At 38.4% G+C, this 19,748-nt stretch overlaps 1 protein-coding gene and 1 long non-coding RNA gene across 2 annotated transcripts in view; one reads left to right on the top strand and one right to left on the bottom strand.

Annotated features, from left to right (window-relative positions):
- LOC144372935 (transport and Golgi organization protein 1 homolog) overlaps positions 1–19,748 on the bottom strand; it is a 90,086-nt gene that overhangs the window by 36,809 nt on the left and 33,529 nt on the right. Inside the window, exons 4-7 of the mRNA XM_078036131.1 lie at positions 11,875–12,008; positions 4,542–4,628; positions 2,514–2,799; positions 1,767–1,970 (exon numbers count right to left, since the gene is read on the bottom strand). Of these exons, the coding sequence (XP_077892257.1) occupies positions 1,767–1,970; positions 2,514–2,799; positions 4,542–4,628; positions 11,875–12,003 (706 nt within the window). The 5' untranslated portion in view covers positions 12,004–12,008. The remainder of the gene's footprint in view (positions 1–1,766; positions 1,971–2,513; positions 2,800–4,541; positions 4,629–11,874; positions 12,009–19,748) is intronic.
- LOC144372936 (uncharacterized) overlaps positions 1–19,748 on the top strand; it is a 92,396-nt gene that overhangs the window by 57,994 nt on the left and 14,654 nt on the right. The window lies entirely within an intron of this gene.

The following is a 19,748-nucleotide window of genomic DNA, read 5'->3' as shown; positions in this document are numbered from 1 at the left end:
TGGAATGGGCCAAGGCTTAACACAGTATCTGGCACCTGGCAGAGATACTCAACAATTATTTATTGAATGGACAGATGACAACCATTTAAAAAGAACACAGTAGTACCAAGAGAGACTAAAGGGAATTGGGTACAGACCTGCATTGAGGCTCTGTGAATGAGGTAGAATTCCAGTTAGACCTGAGAGCTTGTAGGGGTGGAATTTCAGTATGAGTTACATGAGCCTGGGGTATGTTTGATTAAACAGCAGGAGTCCAGCATGCAGTTATTAAGAAGTTGGACCAGTTGCCTCTAAGGTCTTTCTCAACCCTGAGATTCTATTCACTACTATTTTTTTAAGCTTTTGCCTAATTTTTTTTTTTTTAGTTTTTGATGGACCTTTATTTTATTTATTTGTATGCAGTGCTGAGAATCAAACTCAGTGCCTCATATGTTAGACAAGCGCTCTACCACTGAGCTACAACCCCAGGCCCTCCATTCACTATTGGTCTATGAATTTGACTGCTGGTGAAGTCTGCCCCATTGGCTCAGCATCTCAGCACCTGAGACACATTAAATGACATTTGGGAAGATTTTACCTATTAAAGGTCATTGACATCATTTTGTGGTGGAACTTAAAAGGCCAGGGAAATAATTCATTCTTAATTTTGTAAGTCAAGTTTTCCCTATTCTTGAAAGTTTTGGAGCATGAAAATAACAAATCGTAATGGTGCGTGATTCATTTTCATAACCTTACAGAGTTAAAGACAGTTCAGAAGTCAGTAGTGTTCATATATGGATGCAATGTCTTCTGGAAAATGGGAGAACTCATATGTTATTCCTTCTCAAATTAACTGAATCCCCCCTTGCTATGAGTTCTCCTACACTCTGTGTGTGCAGATGGTGGGGGGGAGGTTCAGATCAGTGCTGCCAAGCCCTGCACTGGTGCAGGATAATGCTTATAGCTATGCTTACAGACCAGAACCTTTAAAAACACAAAATACAGTAATTATGGCTTCATAGCACCATACTGGATGGATTAAAATAAACAATTAGTCATCATCTAATTTACTGATAAAATGAGAGTGAGCAACACAAAAGTAGAATGCTGTTGATGCCATTATTGGGGATTTTTTTGAAAAATTATTTCTCATCTCCCACTGGATATTGTGCACTATGATGAAGTATTTGTAAGTGTCAATCTAAAATCGATTGCAGTTCTGTACTGTTTGCTGTAAGTATATAGTATAAAGATCTGGACCATTGACTGCATTTGAAAAAGTTTAATTACCATGTCCAGGAAGCAAGTCAAAACAGGACTTGAGCTATATTATATTCCATTTAGAAGAAAAGGGAAGAAAAACACAGAATTTATGAGACTATGAACAGTGATTATTCAAGCTAACTTGTACTAGGCCAGACTTTCCTGGAAGGCCTGCTAAACACAGATTGTGGGTCCCACCCCTAGAGTTTCTGGTGCTGTTGGTCTGGTTGAAAACTACAGTTTTAGAGCATAAGGCCTTTGAAGAAAAATATTTTAGTTGTAAATGGTTTACACAAGCTAGTCATACCTAAACATTTGCTTTTAGGTGAGTTACAGTCTCTGGCCTATTTTTGATTTCTAGTCATCTTTATTCTTGCTTTTCTCTCACTTAAGATATTTTTTTTTGAACTCACATGTACCTATATCACTCTCTGCTCTATTTCGTACCTTTGGCAACAAATATCCTTGAAAGCCTTCATTATGGTAATGCCTCTACTTTGTAGAGAAAAATTGGCAAGCTTTACCTGGGTCTACTTTCTCAGTATTTGGGATCTGAGACACTTCTGAAACACCCATGTCCTCAGTCACAGGTTGATTCAAGAGGCTGAGCTCTTCAGGATGGTTCATATTAAAATGATGACGCAGGAGGTTTGGCTCTTCATGAAGATTTCTATTAAGACGATTTGTGTTCTCTTTAGGAAAATCATCTTCATGGGGTGGCTGCATCTCTACAAGGGAGAAGAATGCATTGAGCCAGATGGATGACAGTATCTACCCCCACTTAAGCCCAATGATCAGCACTCCCCCTCAGCACACAGTTCCAGATACCTCAACACTGCCCTCCATGTCCTGGCATGAGCCCATGAGAACAACTGGGCAAGGATACGGGAGGGTTAATTGTTTTCATCCCATTTAATGGATGACTGAACTATACAGTCAAATTTATAAAGAAGCCTCATCTGCCAGAGGACTTTCCTCCTTTCCCATTTCCATATCACCTCGTTCCTTGTCCATCATGTCTACCCTTTTGGCTGTGGTTTCAGTTTTCTTTAAAATCTTCCAAATTATACTCATTTCTTGTTTGTTTTCTTTGGTTTCTAGATAAGGATTGATTTCTTTTTTCAAAAGTTTATAAGCATCAGTCTTCTCCTGTTCGTTTGAGACCTGAGAAATGTTGCTGGTTTTGTTTTTTTCACTTTCTGGCACTTTCAATTTATCTGGTAGTATTTCTTCAAAAAGTTCAAATGAAGTTTGTTCACCCTGAGCATTACCTGTTTGACTATCTGCATGAGGATGGTTCTTCTGAGCCAAAAATTGTTCCTCAAGATCCACAGTGTTTTCTGAGAATGCACTTTCAATTTCTTGTGAGTTTGCTACTACTGGTTTAGGTTCAGGTTCAACATCCTGGGAGACTTCAGGAAATTGTCCCACTTTTTCTATAGCTTTCTCAGAATCTTCATTTGCAGAATCATACAATTCCCAAAATTCTAGAAGTTCTTCTACGTTATAATTATCAAAATCATCTCCTCCAACATCAAAACAAACAAAATCTGTCTCCTAAAAGGAAAAGAAAACCATTAATGTGTCAATAACAAAGTATCACAAAAGCAAACTCATCCACGCTCCCAAATTCAGGATTGGTTCTAAAGAATCTTTGAGGTCAACCAGATTACCCTCTTCCAACCCCCACTGCCTAACTCCATCTATGGCTGAGTAAATCTGTCTTTTTCTAGACTACAGTGTTAGAAAGTCTATTCTTTCTTTCTTTCTTTTTTTAACATGGGTCATATTCTTTAAAAAGCATAATGAGTAAAAATGGTGACAATTTGGTCTCCAATTGCCTGACTCTTGGGTCTCTCAATTTGCTCTGAACATAAGTAGGGAAAGGCAAGGTATCACTTATAGGATCCTCCAGCTCTTAATATCTACACCTATGTTTCAGAAATTTAACTCTTAATCATTTGCTCAGGAGAAGCTGGAAGATCCTGCAGCCTTGAGAAAGATGAATCAGTTTTAAAGTATCTTACTGAGATACAAGTACATTGGATGGAATAAAGAATGATATTAAGGAGGCTCCTCACATTACTATTACCACAAGAACAAACTGAAAACAAGATTCAACAAGGTATACACCTTTCTCTTCATCAGGGTTTCACAGTCACTAAGATCTCTCTCAGGATTATGTGTATATTATCTAGTCTTCCTTCTTGCTACTAGTAAGCAAATTGATATAAAAGGAGCCATAGTATGAATGGACATGTTTTTAAAAAATTTCCATTCCTAATTAAATCTCCATAATATTCTGCGGGGGGTTCAGGGGTGGGGGAGGCAGTTCAACGTAGTAGGGATGAGTGATTTCCTCTCCTCATCACATGCATTTCTAAGCCATGAGGGATGCATGTAATGGGAAATACAATAAGAAAGCAGAGTTCAAAACAAATGAGTTCTCTGTAATCAGTGAACTGCTGTCACAGCTTAAATCCCAAGAACTCTCTTTACCAACAATGAAGTCCAACAAGCAACAGAAGTGATTTTATGGCCCCTGAGATTATAAAGAAATTTTAGGAACAGCAACAACAAACAGGATGACTTTATCCATTCAGTCCATCTAATCTAAGAACTGTCCTAGCCTAGCAGCTTGCATATTCTACAGCCACTACAAAGAGCTGCCCAAAGATGTTTCAGTGTTGGTGGGCATCAATTACTATACAATTTAAAACTCTAGAAAATAATCAGCTGAAGTGAGAATTCTAGAACACGAAATCCTTTCAGTCACAAAATCAATTTAAGTCAGAGCACCATACAGGAATGTTGTATAAAGGAAGCAGTTGGGGCCTTAAAAGATCTGAGACTGAACATCACCTGAAATGCTCAGGTCCCCTTTTCCAAATCTATAACATGACTATGATGATCCCATATATGACTAAGAATAAGAAAACCTTTGTAAGTACATATTTCTAACCTAGTATAAAAGTTAGAGTTTATTAATTTAACCTAAATATACTTAAAATGTCTAATAACTATCCAATGGGATTTGCCTGTAAAATGAAATTATTTGCCTCTTAGAATATCTGTTTCAATATATTAGACAACTCTCAGATTATAATATAATCACCCTTGAATGCCTTTCAAACTTTTTTTTTTTACAGGTAGTCTGATTTCAAATGAAAATCTGACACACAAATGTTAGATTGCCCCCCAAACACATTATAAAACATTCAGAAGCAGTTAACTGAATATAACTGATGGATTTATAAGCCAGTTTACAATTGAGAACAAAAAAGAAATCCATAACTTACATCTGTTGGAATTTGTAGCTCTTCTTTAATATATCCACGAACTACCTTGATGAAATCTTTTGGAAAGTATCCAAACATACGGCCAACCTATAGTGCAAAAGAGACAAATATCAAATAAATTCTGTACAAGGAATATAAATAAGAGATTTCTCAGAAGTGGCAGGAAATATACACATAATAGATAGGTATATGGTATAACCAAGAAAGAAAGTTGCTATAACAATTACACTGAGATTATTATTCCAAATAAAAATTAAGTACAGAACTATTAAAGCAACATTTCCAACCACTGAAGTTTTCTTTTTTACATTTAGCTTAATTCTCAACACAGAGCATATAAAGTTAAGACTTCTGAAGTAAATAAAAGATCTGCATAGAAGATTATTGGATACTATATGGTTAAAACTATGTAAATCAAAGCTGGTTATAAATGCAATTCCAAATAACCTCTAGCAACAATTTACCTGTACATTTTGTAGCATTGCTCATAAACCAATATTTATGTCTTTCTTAACCAATACACAATAGTCATAAAAATTAATAAGTAAAAACAATACAAAAATCTCTAGAATATATTACCACTATAGCAGATGTATTGATAGTATATGCTTTCCTAGCTTTGTCCAAATCTACTTTTACAAGCACTTGGGGAGTGCTGAGGGCCATTGTCAAGTAGGAATGAAGCTTCAAAATTTCCTTGCCAGCGTACCCCATGTTAAATGGATTTCACTGCTGACATTGCATGTAAGGTGACCTTGCTCAAGGACCAAGGTAGATCCGGGTTTAGAGCTGATCAAGTTTGAGGAAGTATCCCACTCCTTAGGGTGTTCCCGGTTTAAGACAAAAGGAGTTTTAGGGAAGTTGGAGGTTGAAGATGATTGCTGTTGGGAGTAGGGCATGCCTGCAGCCTGAGTTCCCGCTGAGTTCTACTGGAGAAAAAGTTTTTAGGAGATGTATTGTTCGGGAGATTGGATTGCCCCTGAACCTGTGTGGAGGCGGTGTGAGTCGGGAATAAAGAATTGCTGTTTGAATCTACAAGGCTGTGAGTGCCTCCTGATTCTGTGCCCAGCCAAGACTGCGGCATTATGGTGGCCCATACGTGGGATGTCTGAAGCTTGGGGGTAAGTGAATTTGCTCGCTCCTGAAGGAGAGCAAAAAAATGGGTGACCATTTCAAAAAACAATGTGTTCTTGTTTTGATTTATTTTGTTTTCATTTCAAGTGGCCTGTTCCTAAAACTTTCTCAGGAAAACTGGGAAAAATGGTTGACTCAAGGTTTGAAGTTGTTCGCCTCCGAGGAAGAAAAATTGTTAGAGGAAGAAGGTACCCCAGTAAGACCAAGAAAAACTATGGCATATGTTGATACAATACAAAAATGTAGCCCATGGCTTTATAAAGATGAGTTATTAAGTATATCAATGGGACCATTATGGTATCCTGTAGAAGGATTTTTCTTCAACAAGAAAGAGATGGCTAGTTCTGTTCACTATACTTGTCTTGGTTTTTACAGACAGCTGATTTATTTACAAAGCTAAAATGTTAAAATATCAACCAGTAAATATGAAATCAAGTACTCTTTACTTATTAAGTTCCATAAGGTAATATATTTAAACATTATGTGTGTTTTCATAAATTGGCAAATGGAAAAATGTTTAATATTGCTTTGGTCTGTGTCTTTGCTGAAACAAGGTTACTAAGTGTTAAGATTCTATCATGTGTAATTTATATACAGAGAGTATAAGAAGTTTCAGCTGGGTTTCAATTACAGTATAACAGTACCTTAAAAAACATGAAAGTATTTCATCTTATTAAAGTGGAGTAATTTTATAAGGGTTGTTTTAGAATGTGAATTTATAAAAAGGGTTAATGGTTAAAAAAGAGATATAAAAAGATTCAAGATGTGGAAATATATTTTAATATAAAAGGTTAAAGGAAAAAGAAATGTTTCTAGTTGAGATAATCTCTGTGTGGTAAAGTGAAAAGTTGTAAAATGTCATTTAAAAAGATTTTCAGGAAACTAGACTTAATTTAAAAGCTTGAGAAAGGTAGAAAGAAAAAAAAGGTATTTGTACATGGAAGATTGAGAAAAAGCTTCTTAATGGAGTAAAAAAGAGCCTTTGGTTGAAGGGCAGCCATGTAAACTAATATTAAGCGATTTAAACAAAATCTAAGCCTCGTTTAAAAGAGTGAAGCTTTAGGTGGTGAAAAAGTACATTTAAAAGTACAGTATAGATGATAAATGAAATGCTTTAAAAGGTTAAATTGAAGGTTGTTGAGATACCTTCATGGCGGGAAAAAAATTGCTTTGCTCATCAAACTATTAAAATGTACTTATTAAACTAAAAAGAGGGAGATGAGATAATCTTTGTTAAAGTAAAAAGTTATAAAATGCCTAAGTACATTGCAAAAAGCTTTAAAAGGTTAAATTGAAGGTGGTTAAGATGCCTTCATGATGGAGGGAGAAAAAATATAACCCATGAAAATGGGAAGATAATAAGATAAAAGATTTAGATAAAGAAGATTAAAAATTTGAAGTGGAAAACTTCAAAAACAGAAGTACAAAAAGGTAAAAAAAAGAGAGAAGATGTAGAAAGGTAAAAAAGATATAGGAAGATAAAAAGATGTAGAAAGACAAGAATTTTTTACCCACAAAATAGGAAACAAAAGAAAACTAGGAGAGAAGAACGCAACTAAGGGTAAATATAAAAACCTTAGAAGAAAACTAGAAGATAGAAATAAGATAGAAAATGGTTAAAAATGTCAAGTAAAGGTATTTCAGATAGAAAATACAAAAGGCTAAGACAACTATGGTTTCAAACCACATCTAAAAATTAAAAGGACTAAAGTAATTCTAAAAACTAAGGCAAAATGCTTTTGAAAGACTTAAATTTAAAAGGATCTTAAAGGGGTATATACCCCCAAAGATAAACTTAAAATAACCCTTTTTTTACTCTAAACTTTTTAAATTTGGATTCATCAGGACTTAATGTTGTGGAAAGACATATGTATCCAAAAAAATGTACATAAGCCTAAGGTACTTTGGAAAGATATTCTAACAGGACATTGGAAAGCTCCTGATCCAGTGTTTGTCTGGAGTCGGGGTTCTGTTTTTGTGTTTCCACAGGGAGAACAGCAGCCGATTTAGATTCCAGAGACACTAACGAAAACAATTTCTACAGACCAAAAAGAAGATAATTTGACTCAAATCCATAACAGCTGATATCCAGAGCTCCAGCTTGGCTATTCTTACATCTGCGACAGTGATTAACCACGGTGCCTTTTTTCAATATCTATTTTATTATTGCATTTTTCCCACATCATAAAGTTGTATTTTATTTTTTGAGCTCATACAAACCTAGGTTAATGTTTTTCTGATCAACTTTGTTTTTTGACTGTTTTATTTTTTGACTGTGGAGTTTTTAAACATTGCAATGGAGATTTTACCTAGGTAAAGCTACAAGACTGTTATTATTGTCTTATGTGTTGTATGTTCTGTGTGCACTGTTTTGTGTTGCATGTCAGTATGTGTGTATGTCCATATTTTTATATGAGGAGCGCTCATGAAAAAATGGATCCGAATTTTCTTTTTTTTTATTCACGTGATTTAAGTGGTTTAATCTAAATTAGGTAAACAGCTGTTAATGACTGTTTTCAAAGGTGGTTAACAGAACTGTTTGCTTACTATTGTTTTTAAAGGTGATTAACAGATCTGTTTGTTTACTTTCACTTTTCCTTTTCATTATATTTAATAATTCTGTTCAGGATAATGTCTCTTTAACATTATTGCCAGAATTCCCATCTCCATCCCAGTGCCAGTAAAGACTAAGAAAACCAAACTACAGCTTCTATGATAGCTATCACAGTAAACTGTATAAACTGATGCATCAATGAATATAACTCAACAAGTAATGCTCAATCAAGGACTTGATTTACTTTTGGAGGAAATGGACATATTGATAGACTCCTCCGATTTGAACTGCTTGCAGAACTTGCCTGGACTATATATGAGTTGCATGCATTGTGAACTATCGTCTGGTGCAGCGAATTGTGGTACTGCTGGCATATCCTTGCTGATGGTGTCACCAGTGATGCAATTTCCTTGCCAGCACACCCCATGTTAATTGTGGTAATGCTGGCATCTTTGCTGATGGTGTCACCAGTGACACAATTTTTCCAAAGGAGCCGTCAATTGGCTTGATGTCGTGGCATTTCTCTATCCTCCTCCCTTCTACTAGTGATAGTCTAAAATTTGGGGGCCAACAGAGGTGAGGCAAGAACCTCACCCCCCCCACTGGCACCAAGGTTAAATTTGGGGGCCAACAGAGGTGAGGCAAGAACCTCACCCCCCCACACTGGTGCTTAGGCCTATCCACAAGCATGGATGAATGCTGGACTGGTAGTCAGTGACGGTTGATCTGGTTGCAGTGGATTCAACCCAAGACAGGAAACTGACGTCTAAAGGTCAGTTCTCCCATGACGGGTAAGAACCATATGTTGAATTGAACAACCTACCAGGCACAATCCTTTAGCCACATTGCTTGTTGTTTAATTAATCAGAAGGGGGGAGAAAATTAATGCTGCAGTCTTGGCTGGGCACAGAATCAGGAGGCACTCACAGCCTTGTAGATTCAAACAGCAATTCTTTATTCCCGACTCACACCACCTCCACACAAGGTTCAGGGGCAATCCAATCTCCCGAACAATTCACCTCCTAAAAACTTTTTCTCCAGGAGAACTCAGCGGGAACTCAGGCTGCAGGCACGCCCTACTCCCAGCAGCAATCATCTTCAACCTCCAACTTCCCTAAAACTCCTTTTGTCTTAAACCGGGAACACCCTAAGGAGTGGGATACTTCCTCAAACCTGATCAGCTCTAAACCTGGATCTGCCTTGGTCCTTGAGCAAGGTCACCTTACATGCAATGTCAACAGTGAAATCCATTTAACATGGGGTACGCTGGCAAGGAAATTTTGAAGCTTCATTCCTACTTGACAATGGCCCTCAGCAGGGGAGAAAATAAAATTACAATATAATGCATATGAAACCACATATCATGCTTCAGTTTCACCCAAAATAAATCCTCTGCAGAAAAGAACCCCATTTATTTTCAGCACCAACAGTTAAATTATATGAAGTTACATAAAGTGTACAAAAGGTATATAAAGTTCTCCTTGAGAAAGACACTCCTATTACTAACTACTGACTAAAAGGAACAGAAGATTCTTGCCAATAATTAAAGGAAACTGATAGGCAAATCAAATGCCCAAAAAAGAAAATTAAAAAAGGCATCTTATCACTACCTCTAAAATATCCCTATTCATGAATGTTCTTGTTATATCTAGAAACCATCTGAGAGCCAGTATTAGTGGTAGAATACTGCCATGAAGATTAGATAAGACGGAGCAATTAAAAGCTTCATCACTGCAGATAAAGTCTGAGACTCTAGAAAATCAACAACATTGCAGAATAAAAATTAAAAACTCAAAAGGAGAATCATTTTGAAAACTAAAGAGTTTTTAATTTCTTAAGTATAACACTTATGACATGAGAGGCGAGTCTGAGGGGAAATACACTATTCCCTTCTGATGAAAATTCTATTAAGGTTAAATTTGGAAAAGGGAAAGAAACCAGAGATGTATGGAGAAAGGGAACACATTTATCTCTTCTTAATCTGTGTCAAATGAGACCATAGATTATATAAAGCTCCATAATTACACACTGGGTGGTATCCCATTTCTTGTGATATGAAAAAAAATGATGCAGAATCATGGAGGTTCATGACTGGAAATAATTTTTATATCTAATTTTGCTTCCATACATCATCCCTGCCAAGATGCTGTTGATTTGATTTGTGGGTGGGGAGCCAAGAACTGCCACAAGAGAACAAATTCTGCATAAGCTACTATCAGAACAAATTTACTTAAGTGCCACTGCCCTGAAAGGAAATATTCAAAAGGAAGATGGATTAGACAGGGGTCCTTTCCTAACTGAGTTTTTCACTTTATAGGGAGCTCAGATAAAACACAACCTGACTGAAGGCAAAGAAGACAAATGAATGCCAGAGGAGCAATGCAAACAAAGTGCCACCCAAACACTCATTCAGTTGGCAAAGATCCTTTCTGGTCAGGTGCTGAAAGCAGGGCTCCTCAGGAAGACAGGATGAGTGCTGCCACCCAGAATGGCAAGAGTCCTAGGGATGAACAGAGTTAACAGGCTATAATGTGAGAGGAGAAAATGCAAATCAAGCCCATTTATCCAAAAGCCCAAAGAAGGTGAGAAAGATGACTACTACATGAAAAATGCCACTTAGGTACATGGAAAAACAGTTCCAAGTTTAAAGGTTACCAATCCTATTTGGTATACTTGAAAGAAACAATAGATGGTTCTTTATATGGAGTACTGCAACTGGGACTCTGTCTAAATATAAAGTTTGTACCCAGAGGCACCATGTTTCAAGATCATTCCCTAAGAGTCAGAAATGGCAACAAAATGAAACTAGTTTTCCATAGGGATTACTCTTATTTTCTGTCTTATTTTCTGCTGTGTGGTGTTTTATTTAGGGTGAGAACTTTCAAGGATGCAACCCGGAATGTCTCTAAACTGGAACATTCCTACAGTCATCAAAGACCCTTGCTACTATTTTAAGTAAACAATCCACCTATCACATTTTTTAAATGAAAAGGACAATACTCATAAGCCTCTCAATGAGGTCACTCCTAGTGAATCTCCCCATTTAATATATCAAAGCATGATATAAACAATGTCATGTCTTTCATCAGAAGATCCATACAACTGGCTGGAAGTAGAACCCCTGGGGGAACCTTCAGGCATAGAATATAGGAAAAGCAGGAAATGGATGACCCAGAAGTTGCAAAAAAAAAGGGGGGGGGAAGCACACAATGAACATAATATTCTGCTTTTTTAGAGTAAAAACAGCACAAATGATTAGGTAAAATACACAAAAAAAACAACTTTAAATATGCATGCCTGAGTTACTATCTCAGACTTAATTTACAGGATTAACTCTAATGTCCATGAATCCTTCCCTTTTGAAGCAGCAAAGCTAAGAATTGTCAGGTTTTCACCATGACGACCTTCATGATGTGTAGAGCCTTCTGGAACTTGATGTGAGGGGTAGCAACCACAACCAGTAGAGTTCTGTTTCAGAAAGTCTCCTGACTTTCTATGCTGTGCCAGGCCTAAGGTGTGTTAGGAGCACAGGGCCTGGCAAAGAGGTCAGGTTAACTCTACAAAGACCCCAAGAAATCAGTCATTTAAATCTACACTGCTACCCATCAAAAGTAAGAATATAACACCTGTCAAACTTTTACTTACACTTCCGGCCCAAAGTTCTGGTGATACCTCTGCAAGTTTATAGTAGACAAATACAGGGTCACCTTTTTTAAAATTTACAAAACGACAATCTGGTCCTGTGAAATCTTCAACAGCTTCACCTCGATACATTAACACTGTATATGAACATTGAAAAAAGAAAAAAACAAACATTAGGATTTGATTTTTCACAGTCCATATTGACTCATCAGGAAATATGAATCCCACTATGAACAAAAATCAAGTTTTTCCAGTACTCTCTGGAATCACTTTTAATTCACCTGCTCAAAGTATCTAAAATCCTTAGAGATTTTATTGCTATAAAATACAATATTCCCTGCAATTAGACGAGGGAAAAGGAAGCTTCTCTATTTTTCTCTGTGCTGAGAAATAAAAAGCAAAGTGGCTACCACCAACCATAGCTGGTTTCAGTGAAACTCTTGGTTCTTGCAGGCCTCAATTTTTTTCTGTTTCATAATCATAGAAAGCTTCATTTTGCAAATATGTAAATCCAAGTGTAGACATGGACAGGCTTAAGTATGGCTTCATGCAGAGGTAATAGGGAAGAGGTTAGAATATCCAGGAACCCCCAAAGGGTTAATTAACTTGAACTAACTGCTAAAAGACATCACCTTTAAGTGGCTGCAAGTGCTACCATGCAGCCGTAAACACTGTCAATTTCATTTGCAGCAGAGTTGCAGTCTCTGGGTTCAGGATCTGGGTAAATAACCAGGAAATATATTTTCTCTGAGCAAATATTGTTGACTATATCCAACATTAAGATTGTTTCAAAACATCCTCATTCGTATTTTTTTTAATAAACAAAATCAAAAATGGGTATCCTATCTGACAAGGAACAAGTTTAACCATGAGAAAATGTCAGGCAATACCTTCATGCTTAAAATGCAGGACTAGGATCACAATTGATCTAGAAACTGGTAGAAGCAACATTTTTCTTTTGGTTGACCAAATAGACAGTTTCTGATTTAAGATGAAATGGACAATAGATGTATGTAAAAAGCACAAAGAAATGGAAATAACACTTTTTCTAAAAGCCAATTAGCAGTAAAATACACAAGAATGTTTGTTTTATAAAAATATATGTCGGAGGAACAAACACAGATTTGGAGAGGGTAACTTGTTTTTTTGAAGCTAAAATAGGACTATTTTCAGAACTGTCAGCATCCTAATTCATATATAATTAAGAGGCCAAGTTGAAGGTGAGAGACACTTTAAGGTGGGGAATTCTCATCACAAGTGGAAATGGCAATGTTTCTCTTGTTCCCCCTTAGGTCATAGAGGATTTATAAATCAGTAATATATTAGGTGACAACATAATGCATACTATGGAGCACCTATTAAGTTTTTTTTTTTTTGGAGCACTTATTTGGAAGGCACACAAGGACACCTTACATACACACCTCACTACTTCCTACAACACAACACAGACCCACCTGTTGTTTTTGGTCACATCTGTTTGGACACAGGCCATTTCTCAAGTAATGTTACCCCACTGAACCTAACCAACACCATGTCTTAGTACTGACGAAGCATCAGTGATGAGATTGTCCAGGTATCCCACGTAGGATAGCGCTCAATAGCAAAGAATAGCAAAAATGAAAGAAAATATCATGGCAGCTGCTTTGCTTCTCTGAGTGTTTATTTATTCCAGCCTTAGGGTTACCTCTAGGAACTTCTTAACATATATTGGAGACATCTTTTTTCTTTTTTGGAGTGGAACAAACAATTCAAATTACAAAATTTGGTTTTGGTAACACCAATTTAGGCATAAAGAGCTCAATGGTAAACTTCTTGGCCTTTTTAGCATGAATATTTTAAAATATGTACTGCTTACAATTTATGGACAACACGGTCATCAAGTTGCAAGGTTACTAGAAACCAAGCGGGAGTCCATAAGAAGTATTCTGGGCCAGTAAATATATAGAGGAAAGAGGTTCCAACAACACTAGTGACTGAGTCTAAAACTGAATTGGCTTATAAAAATCTTGGAGTATTTATTATTGTTATTGCAACAAACCTCTTCATCTGAATCTGAATGGCTACATCCTCCCCACTGCCCACCTCCAATCCAGGACTGGGAAGCAATTCTGTCCGATTCCTGCGCACAGAAGAGGCTGCAGTTCCCAGGTGGCTGGTGCAGATCCTTGGCCTCTTTCAAAAGCAAAAGATTACTGGCCCACCTGCTACCCTACCTCAAATATGAAGGGAGGCTTCTATGCACAGAAATGACAGGATTGAAGCAGAGTCGGGGCCGAGACCTCGGAACACATTGCGTGCCAGGACTCGGTGCTCTTCCCAAGCCTAAACTCTAGTCCCTGTTAAAAGGCAAAACCAGCCTTTTAACGACGCAAAAGGACGAAGGGGCCAGTGAGCCTTTCCCAAGGAGCCCCACCATCAACCTGCCACGGGAATTAGGGCCACCGAGCCCTGGAGAGCATCTGCCCTGATACTGCCCAGGTCCCTGTAGAGGGGGCAGAAAAGCGCTCTGCTACAGCGTAGGCACATCCCCATCACCCACTGAGATCCTAGGCGAATCCTGGAAGGGAATAAACTGAGACCTGTCCCTGGGAAATCGTGTTTCCCAACCCCCGCCTCAGTCAGTAGAGAAAAATAAAACGCTGGCAACAAGTGGGAGTCGAAGCCCCCCACAACCCGAGCGGGCTGGCTGGGGCGCCAGCAGAGCCAGAGGGGACACACGCAGGGTCCCGAGGCTCTGTCACTCCTGCTCCCCACCCGTCATCCTGCGACCCCCTCACCCAGCCCTCGGGGCTGGGCACCGGGAGATCGGAGCCCCATGCGGCCCCAAAGAGCCACAGTGGAGACCCTGGGCTGCCCGCCTGCCTGCGCACTCACTGCTGCATTTGTCGTCTGCACAGAGTTTGTGTTTCGACCAGCGCTGGCCGGTGTTCGGGTCCGGTTGGCCTGGCACTCGCCAGTTCGGCCGCAGCACGAACAGCCAGAAGAGCACCATGAACAGCCAGAAGACCAGCACCTGCGCCACAGCCATGTTGTGGTCACCTGGGTGAGCCGGTGGAGTAGGCTGCGGCGGGCGTCTGTGGGCGCGTAAGAGATGGGGCTCAGGGGGCGTGTGGGTAGCCAAGCGCAGAGGGGTGGCGCCAGGGAAGGCTTAAGCCTTTCCCGGGTGACACTTCAGCAGGGATATCTGGGGGTCGATCCACAGACTCTACTGGAGAATGCACGGAGCTGGAGCTCCGTCCTTCTCTAGTCCAGACCTTCTCCTCGACTGAAGACCTTCTCCTCTAGTCGCTGCCTTGGCAACTAGGACTCTCCTTCTCGTCCAATCACCTGCCTTTGCTTCTGTGCCCTCACAAGCGACCCTCCACATGATTCTAGTCATCACCCACCCATCCCCCCCCTGCCAACTGGTCCTTTCTGGCTTTCCTCAACGTCTCATTTCTGGTTCATCCTGAACTAGCCCACTCCACCATCACTCCCATCCCCCATTCCTGGTCTGGTACCTCCTTTTCTGAACTACCAAATCCCACCCCTGACTTGTCACAGCTAGTCTATGGTTCCAGGCTCCCTCCCCTTCAAACTCCTAGAGGTTCCTTGAAGCCCCACCCCAAGATCCCTCTGATTAGGAAAGGGGAAGGTGAATGGAACTGTGAGTGAGGGTGTAAACTAGAGACAGTGGCCTGCTTTTTTTTTAAAGCGGGGACAGGTGGGGGCAGAGAGATGGACATTAGTCTTCAGGCTAAGATCTTGAGATTCTTATCTTTATCCGTAAGGGAAGAAATTATTTAATTCAAAAGCATATTTTTAACTTTCATTTTGTGCTACCATTCATGCCAGACGCTGGACAAAGCCCTAGCATGGTGTGGGAGAGGATGAAAATCAAAAGACAAGATATCTGGTCCTGGTCCAAAAAAGTCCACAACTTAGTGGGAACCAACTGACAAAACCGATTGTCAGAGAAGAAAGCTAGTAGCTAACATTTCTTGAATGCTTTCTTTATGTCCAGTTGTTATTCTGAAGGTTTTATACATATCAATTCATTTAATCTTCATAACAATAGTACTTTACAGTAGTAGTAGGTCCTATTCCAATCCTTATTTTAGAGTAAATTGAGGCAGTCACACATCCAGTGAGTAATGGAGCTAAGTATCAAGCCCAAGGAGTAGACTCCTTTTCATCACAACCTATCAACTAACAAGCAATTGTACTTTCTGACAAGAGGAGCAAAATCTGATTTAAATCATAATATAGCTGAATTACTGATATGTACAGTTAAGGGGGGAAAGGCACAAGCTAGCCAGCCCAAGGAAGAGTGTCTGCAATGCTCCCATCCTGGGTGGAGCCATTCTCGTTTGTCTGTGACCAAGGGCTTGTTACTATAGTCTCTGCTAAGGTTATTCATCAACCTCCAACAATGAACCCATCAGTTGTTTCTCCAAATTAACTGAATCTTTAAAACTTAGATAAAAGAATGTAGTCCACCATGTTCATAATGTTAAATAAAGAAAACGATGGGAAAAAAAGGTGTGCACAAACATTTGTCTACAGGGGCCATGAGAGGTCCCCGTTGGTCCAGTGTACTTCTGTGCTTTCTGGAGAACCAGTGGATCATACAGAGAAACTGTCTGAGTCATTCTTCATTTCTTTTCTACCATGTATTTATTATGTTATAAAATGTATCTAGTAGGCATCTCTAACAACATGTTGAAAACTGAACTCATTTTTCTCTCAAAATCTGCTTTCAGTCTTCCCTATCTCAGAAATAAGAATGACAATTTAATTCCCATTATCCAGGTGCTCAAAGCCCAAAACTTACAAACCACCTTTGATCTCTTTTCTCTCACATTCCAACTCCAGTCCATTAGACAATATTATGTCTTTATTTTTATAATTTTATTGAGATATAGTTGACCTACAATAAATTGCACATTTAAGGTGTACGATTTGATAAGTTTTGACATGAATATACCCATGAGACTATCACCAAAATCAAAAAAGTATTTCATCCTTCTTTGTAATCCCTCCCCTCTCCTTTTCTGGGCTGACTCCAAACATCTCCTGTCATCATAGATTGTTTTGCATTTTCTAGAATTTGATATAAATTATAAAGCATTTTATTTATTTATTTTTCTGACATCCTTCTTTCCAAATAAGCATTTGAAACATGCCCAGAATCTGACCACTCCTCTGCATCTGCTAAGCCAATATACAGGCCAAACCCACATCATAAGTCACCTGAATGATTCCCATAGCCTTCTTCTGTCCTTGCTTCTGCCCTCATTTTCCCCAATATCTATTGTCCTGATGGCAACTAGAGTGATATTCTTAAATATAAATTTGATTGTGTCTCTCTGCTCAAAAACTTCCTATAGCTTCCCATTTCCAAATAAAAGGCAATGACTTTAGCCAGGCCTGGTCGTAGTCATCTGTAATCCCAGCAGCTCAGGAGGCTGTCAGGAGGATCCTGAGTTCAAAGCCAGCCTCAGAAATGTAGTGAGTCCCTAAGAAACTCAGTGAGACCCTATCTCTAAATAAAATATTTTAAAAAGGACTGTGGGTGTGGCTCAGTGTTTAAGTGCCCCTGGGGGTTCAATCTCTGGTATCAGGAAAAAAAAAGCCATGACTTGATTATGGATTGCCCTGCCTTATTATGGACTGTTCTTATTCAATGTGACTCCCCTCATCCTTTTCTCCCCATTTCCTAACATTCTTCTCTAGTCTGTTAGTTCCATTTAAATACACCAATCCCACCCCTGCTTCAGAGCATTTATACTTGCAACTTTGCCTCAACCTTAACTGCCCAAATCATCTAACTAGCTAACTAGTTATCACCACTTTATCATGTCTCTGTAACAGTGGCATTTCATGTGATAAAGACTTTTCCTGGCCATCCTACACAAAATAGAGCCTCTTGTCATGACTATCAAGCCCATTACCCTGCCTTTCTTTCTCTTCAGACTTGCCTTACTACTTTAGACTTCTCTTACCACTTGCCTTACATTTGTTTATCTACTTGAATGCTCTGACCCAACCTCCAACACAATTTCCAACAGGAGCAGGAAATTAGTTGTTTTGTTCACTACTGTTACATCAGTGACTAGGGAAATGCCTAGAATGTATGAGAGAGTTAACAAATGATTTGTTGGATAAACTCATGGTTCCAATAATATTATAAATATACTACACTATTAACCTAAACACATATATTAACTATTAAGCCCCCATATATAAATAGTACTGAGAGGAAATAAGCTATGAGAACAAGGCATTTAAGGTCCACCTCTCAGCAGCATGCATCCTCAACTCCAGGAATGTACCCCTGAATGTGTTTGTTGAATAAAAACATACTTGTGTGGAGAGTAGTTGTTTGGTTACATGATACTGGAATATTTAAGTAGATCTTTTAAAACTAGTTTTAATTTTTTCTTATTTTTCTTATTATAGAATATGGTATGTTGTAGATTTTTTCTTATTGTAGAATAGAAATTAATGATAATTCATTGGTGGAAAAATCAGAAGACCAAAATGATCTAATTGCATATTACCTTCTTGATATTTACTTTGACTCATAATCAGATATACTTTTATATGCATAGTCAGTGCTTCCAGTTACTGAAGAACTAGCTGCTTAGTTTGTAGAGTTTTCAATATTTTTATTTATCAGTATTATTTTTTAAACTTATTGCTTTAAAGACATATTAACTAGTCTGGTGGATAATGAGAAGAAAATTTCTCAACTGGCCACAATAAAGTAGTGGTGGTTCTTTCTACCAGGATACATACAATTAGTGGATGAATCAGCATTCACTTTTACTCATAGCATTTAAATATGTGGCATTGATGTTTAACATGTTTAATATAAGGTTATATTAAAAACCTTCAGAAAAGGAACAGGATAGAATGTGGTGGTGATTGTTGGCATGGAGATAAATAATCTCAAGTGAATTATTCTTTAATACCTCAAAGGGAATTCTTACGGGGTAAGGGTTGAGTAATTGTTAAAGGTAAATGTGACCAGTTTGGGTGGAGGGGACATAAAATTCTAAGATATGAAGGGTTCCTAATGTCAGAGTACAATCTAAATGAGACAAAAACATATCTGAAACAAATAATTGGCAGCATAATAACATATACCATTGGAAATTTGTGAAGGCACTTGCCTAGGAGCATTCAGTAGGCCTACCGCTGCTGTTACCAGGAAGAACCTCATCTATTGTAAATGATGTGCCAGAGAATAGTGTTAAACATTTATGGAAGACTAAATCTCTCCAAGAGGGGCAACAGATTTACCCTCGCATATGAAACATTGGAAAAAAAAGTGGACAAAATACAAACAACAGTTCTCAGATATTAGATAATAAGCAGCATAAGAGTGACCTCTAAGATAAAGTTAGGCATGAAAGATGAGTGCTAGGATTATCCCAATTTACTCCCTGGAAAGAATTTTTCAGGCCACATCCAGAGAAGGAAAACTCAAATAGAAAATCTCCTGAGTTAAAGAGATGGATTTTAAAGTCTGAAGAGACTGACGCAGCTAGAAGTCCCAGAGCAGAATAAAGGAGAGAGTAGAGAACTGCAGAGGGAGGGAGACTGTGTACATGCACTAGCTCCCTAGGCATCTATGGAGGGTTCCCCTGAAGTCTGTGGCTATGTAACAATGGGCTCACATGTAAGGCCAGAGAAAGAACCTTCAGAAAGGAACAGAATGGAAGGTGGTGGTGATTGTTGGCATGCAGATCAATTTTTGTAATCACCAGCTAGAATGGAAAATCTATAATAAAAGGGCATCAAGTAACATAGTCAGTAAAAGGGACAAAATAGCCCAAGATTGAAGGTAACTCCTGTCTAGCAGAATCTTAAAAAGATAAAAATGTTTCCAA

The sequence above is a fragment of the Ictidomys tridecemlineatus genome, unplaced genomic scaffold (genome assembly GCF_052094955.1).
Source record: "Ictidomys tridecemlineatus isolate mIctTri1 unplaced genomic scaffold, mIctTri1.hap1 Scaffold_195, whole genome shotgun sequence".
Taxonomy (NCBI): Eukaryota; Metazoa; Chordata; class Mammalia; order Rodentia; family Sciuridae; genus Ictidomys; species Ictidomys tridecemlineatus.
Note: the sequence above shows the minus strand (reverse complement) of the source record. Positions and strands in the feature narration are given on the sequence as shown.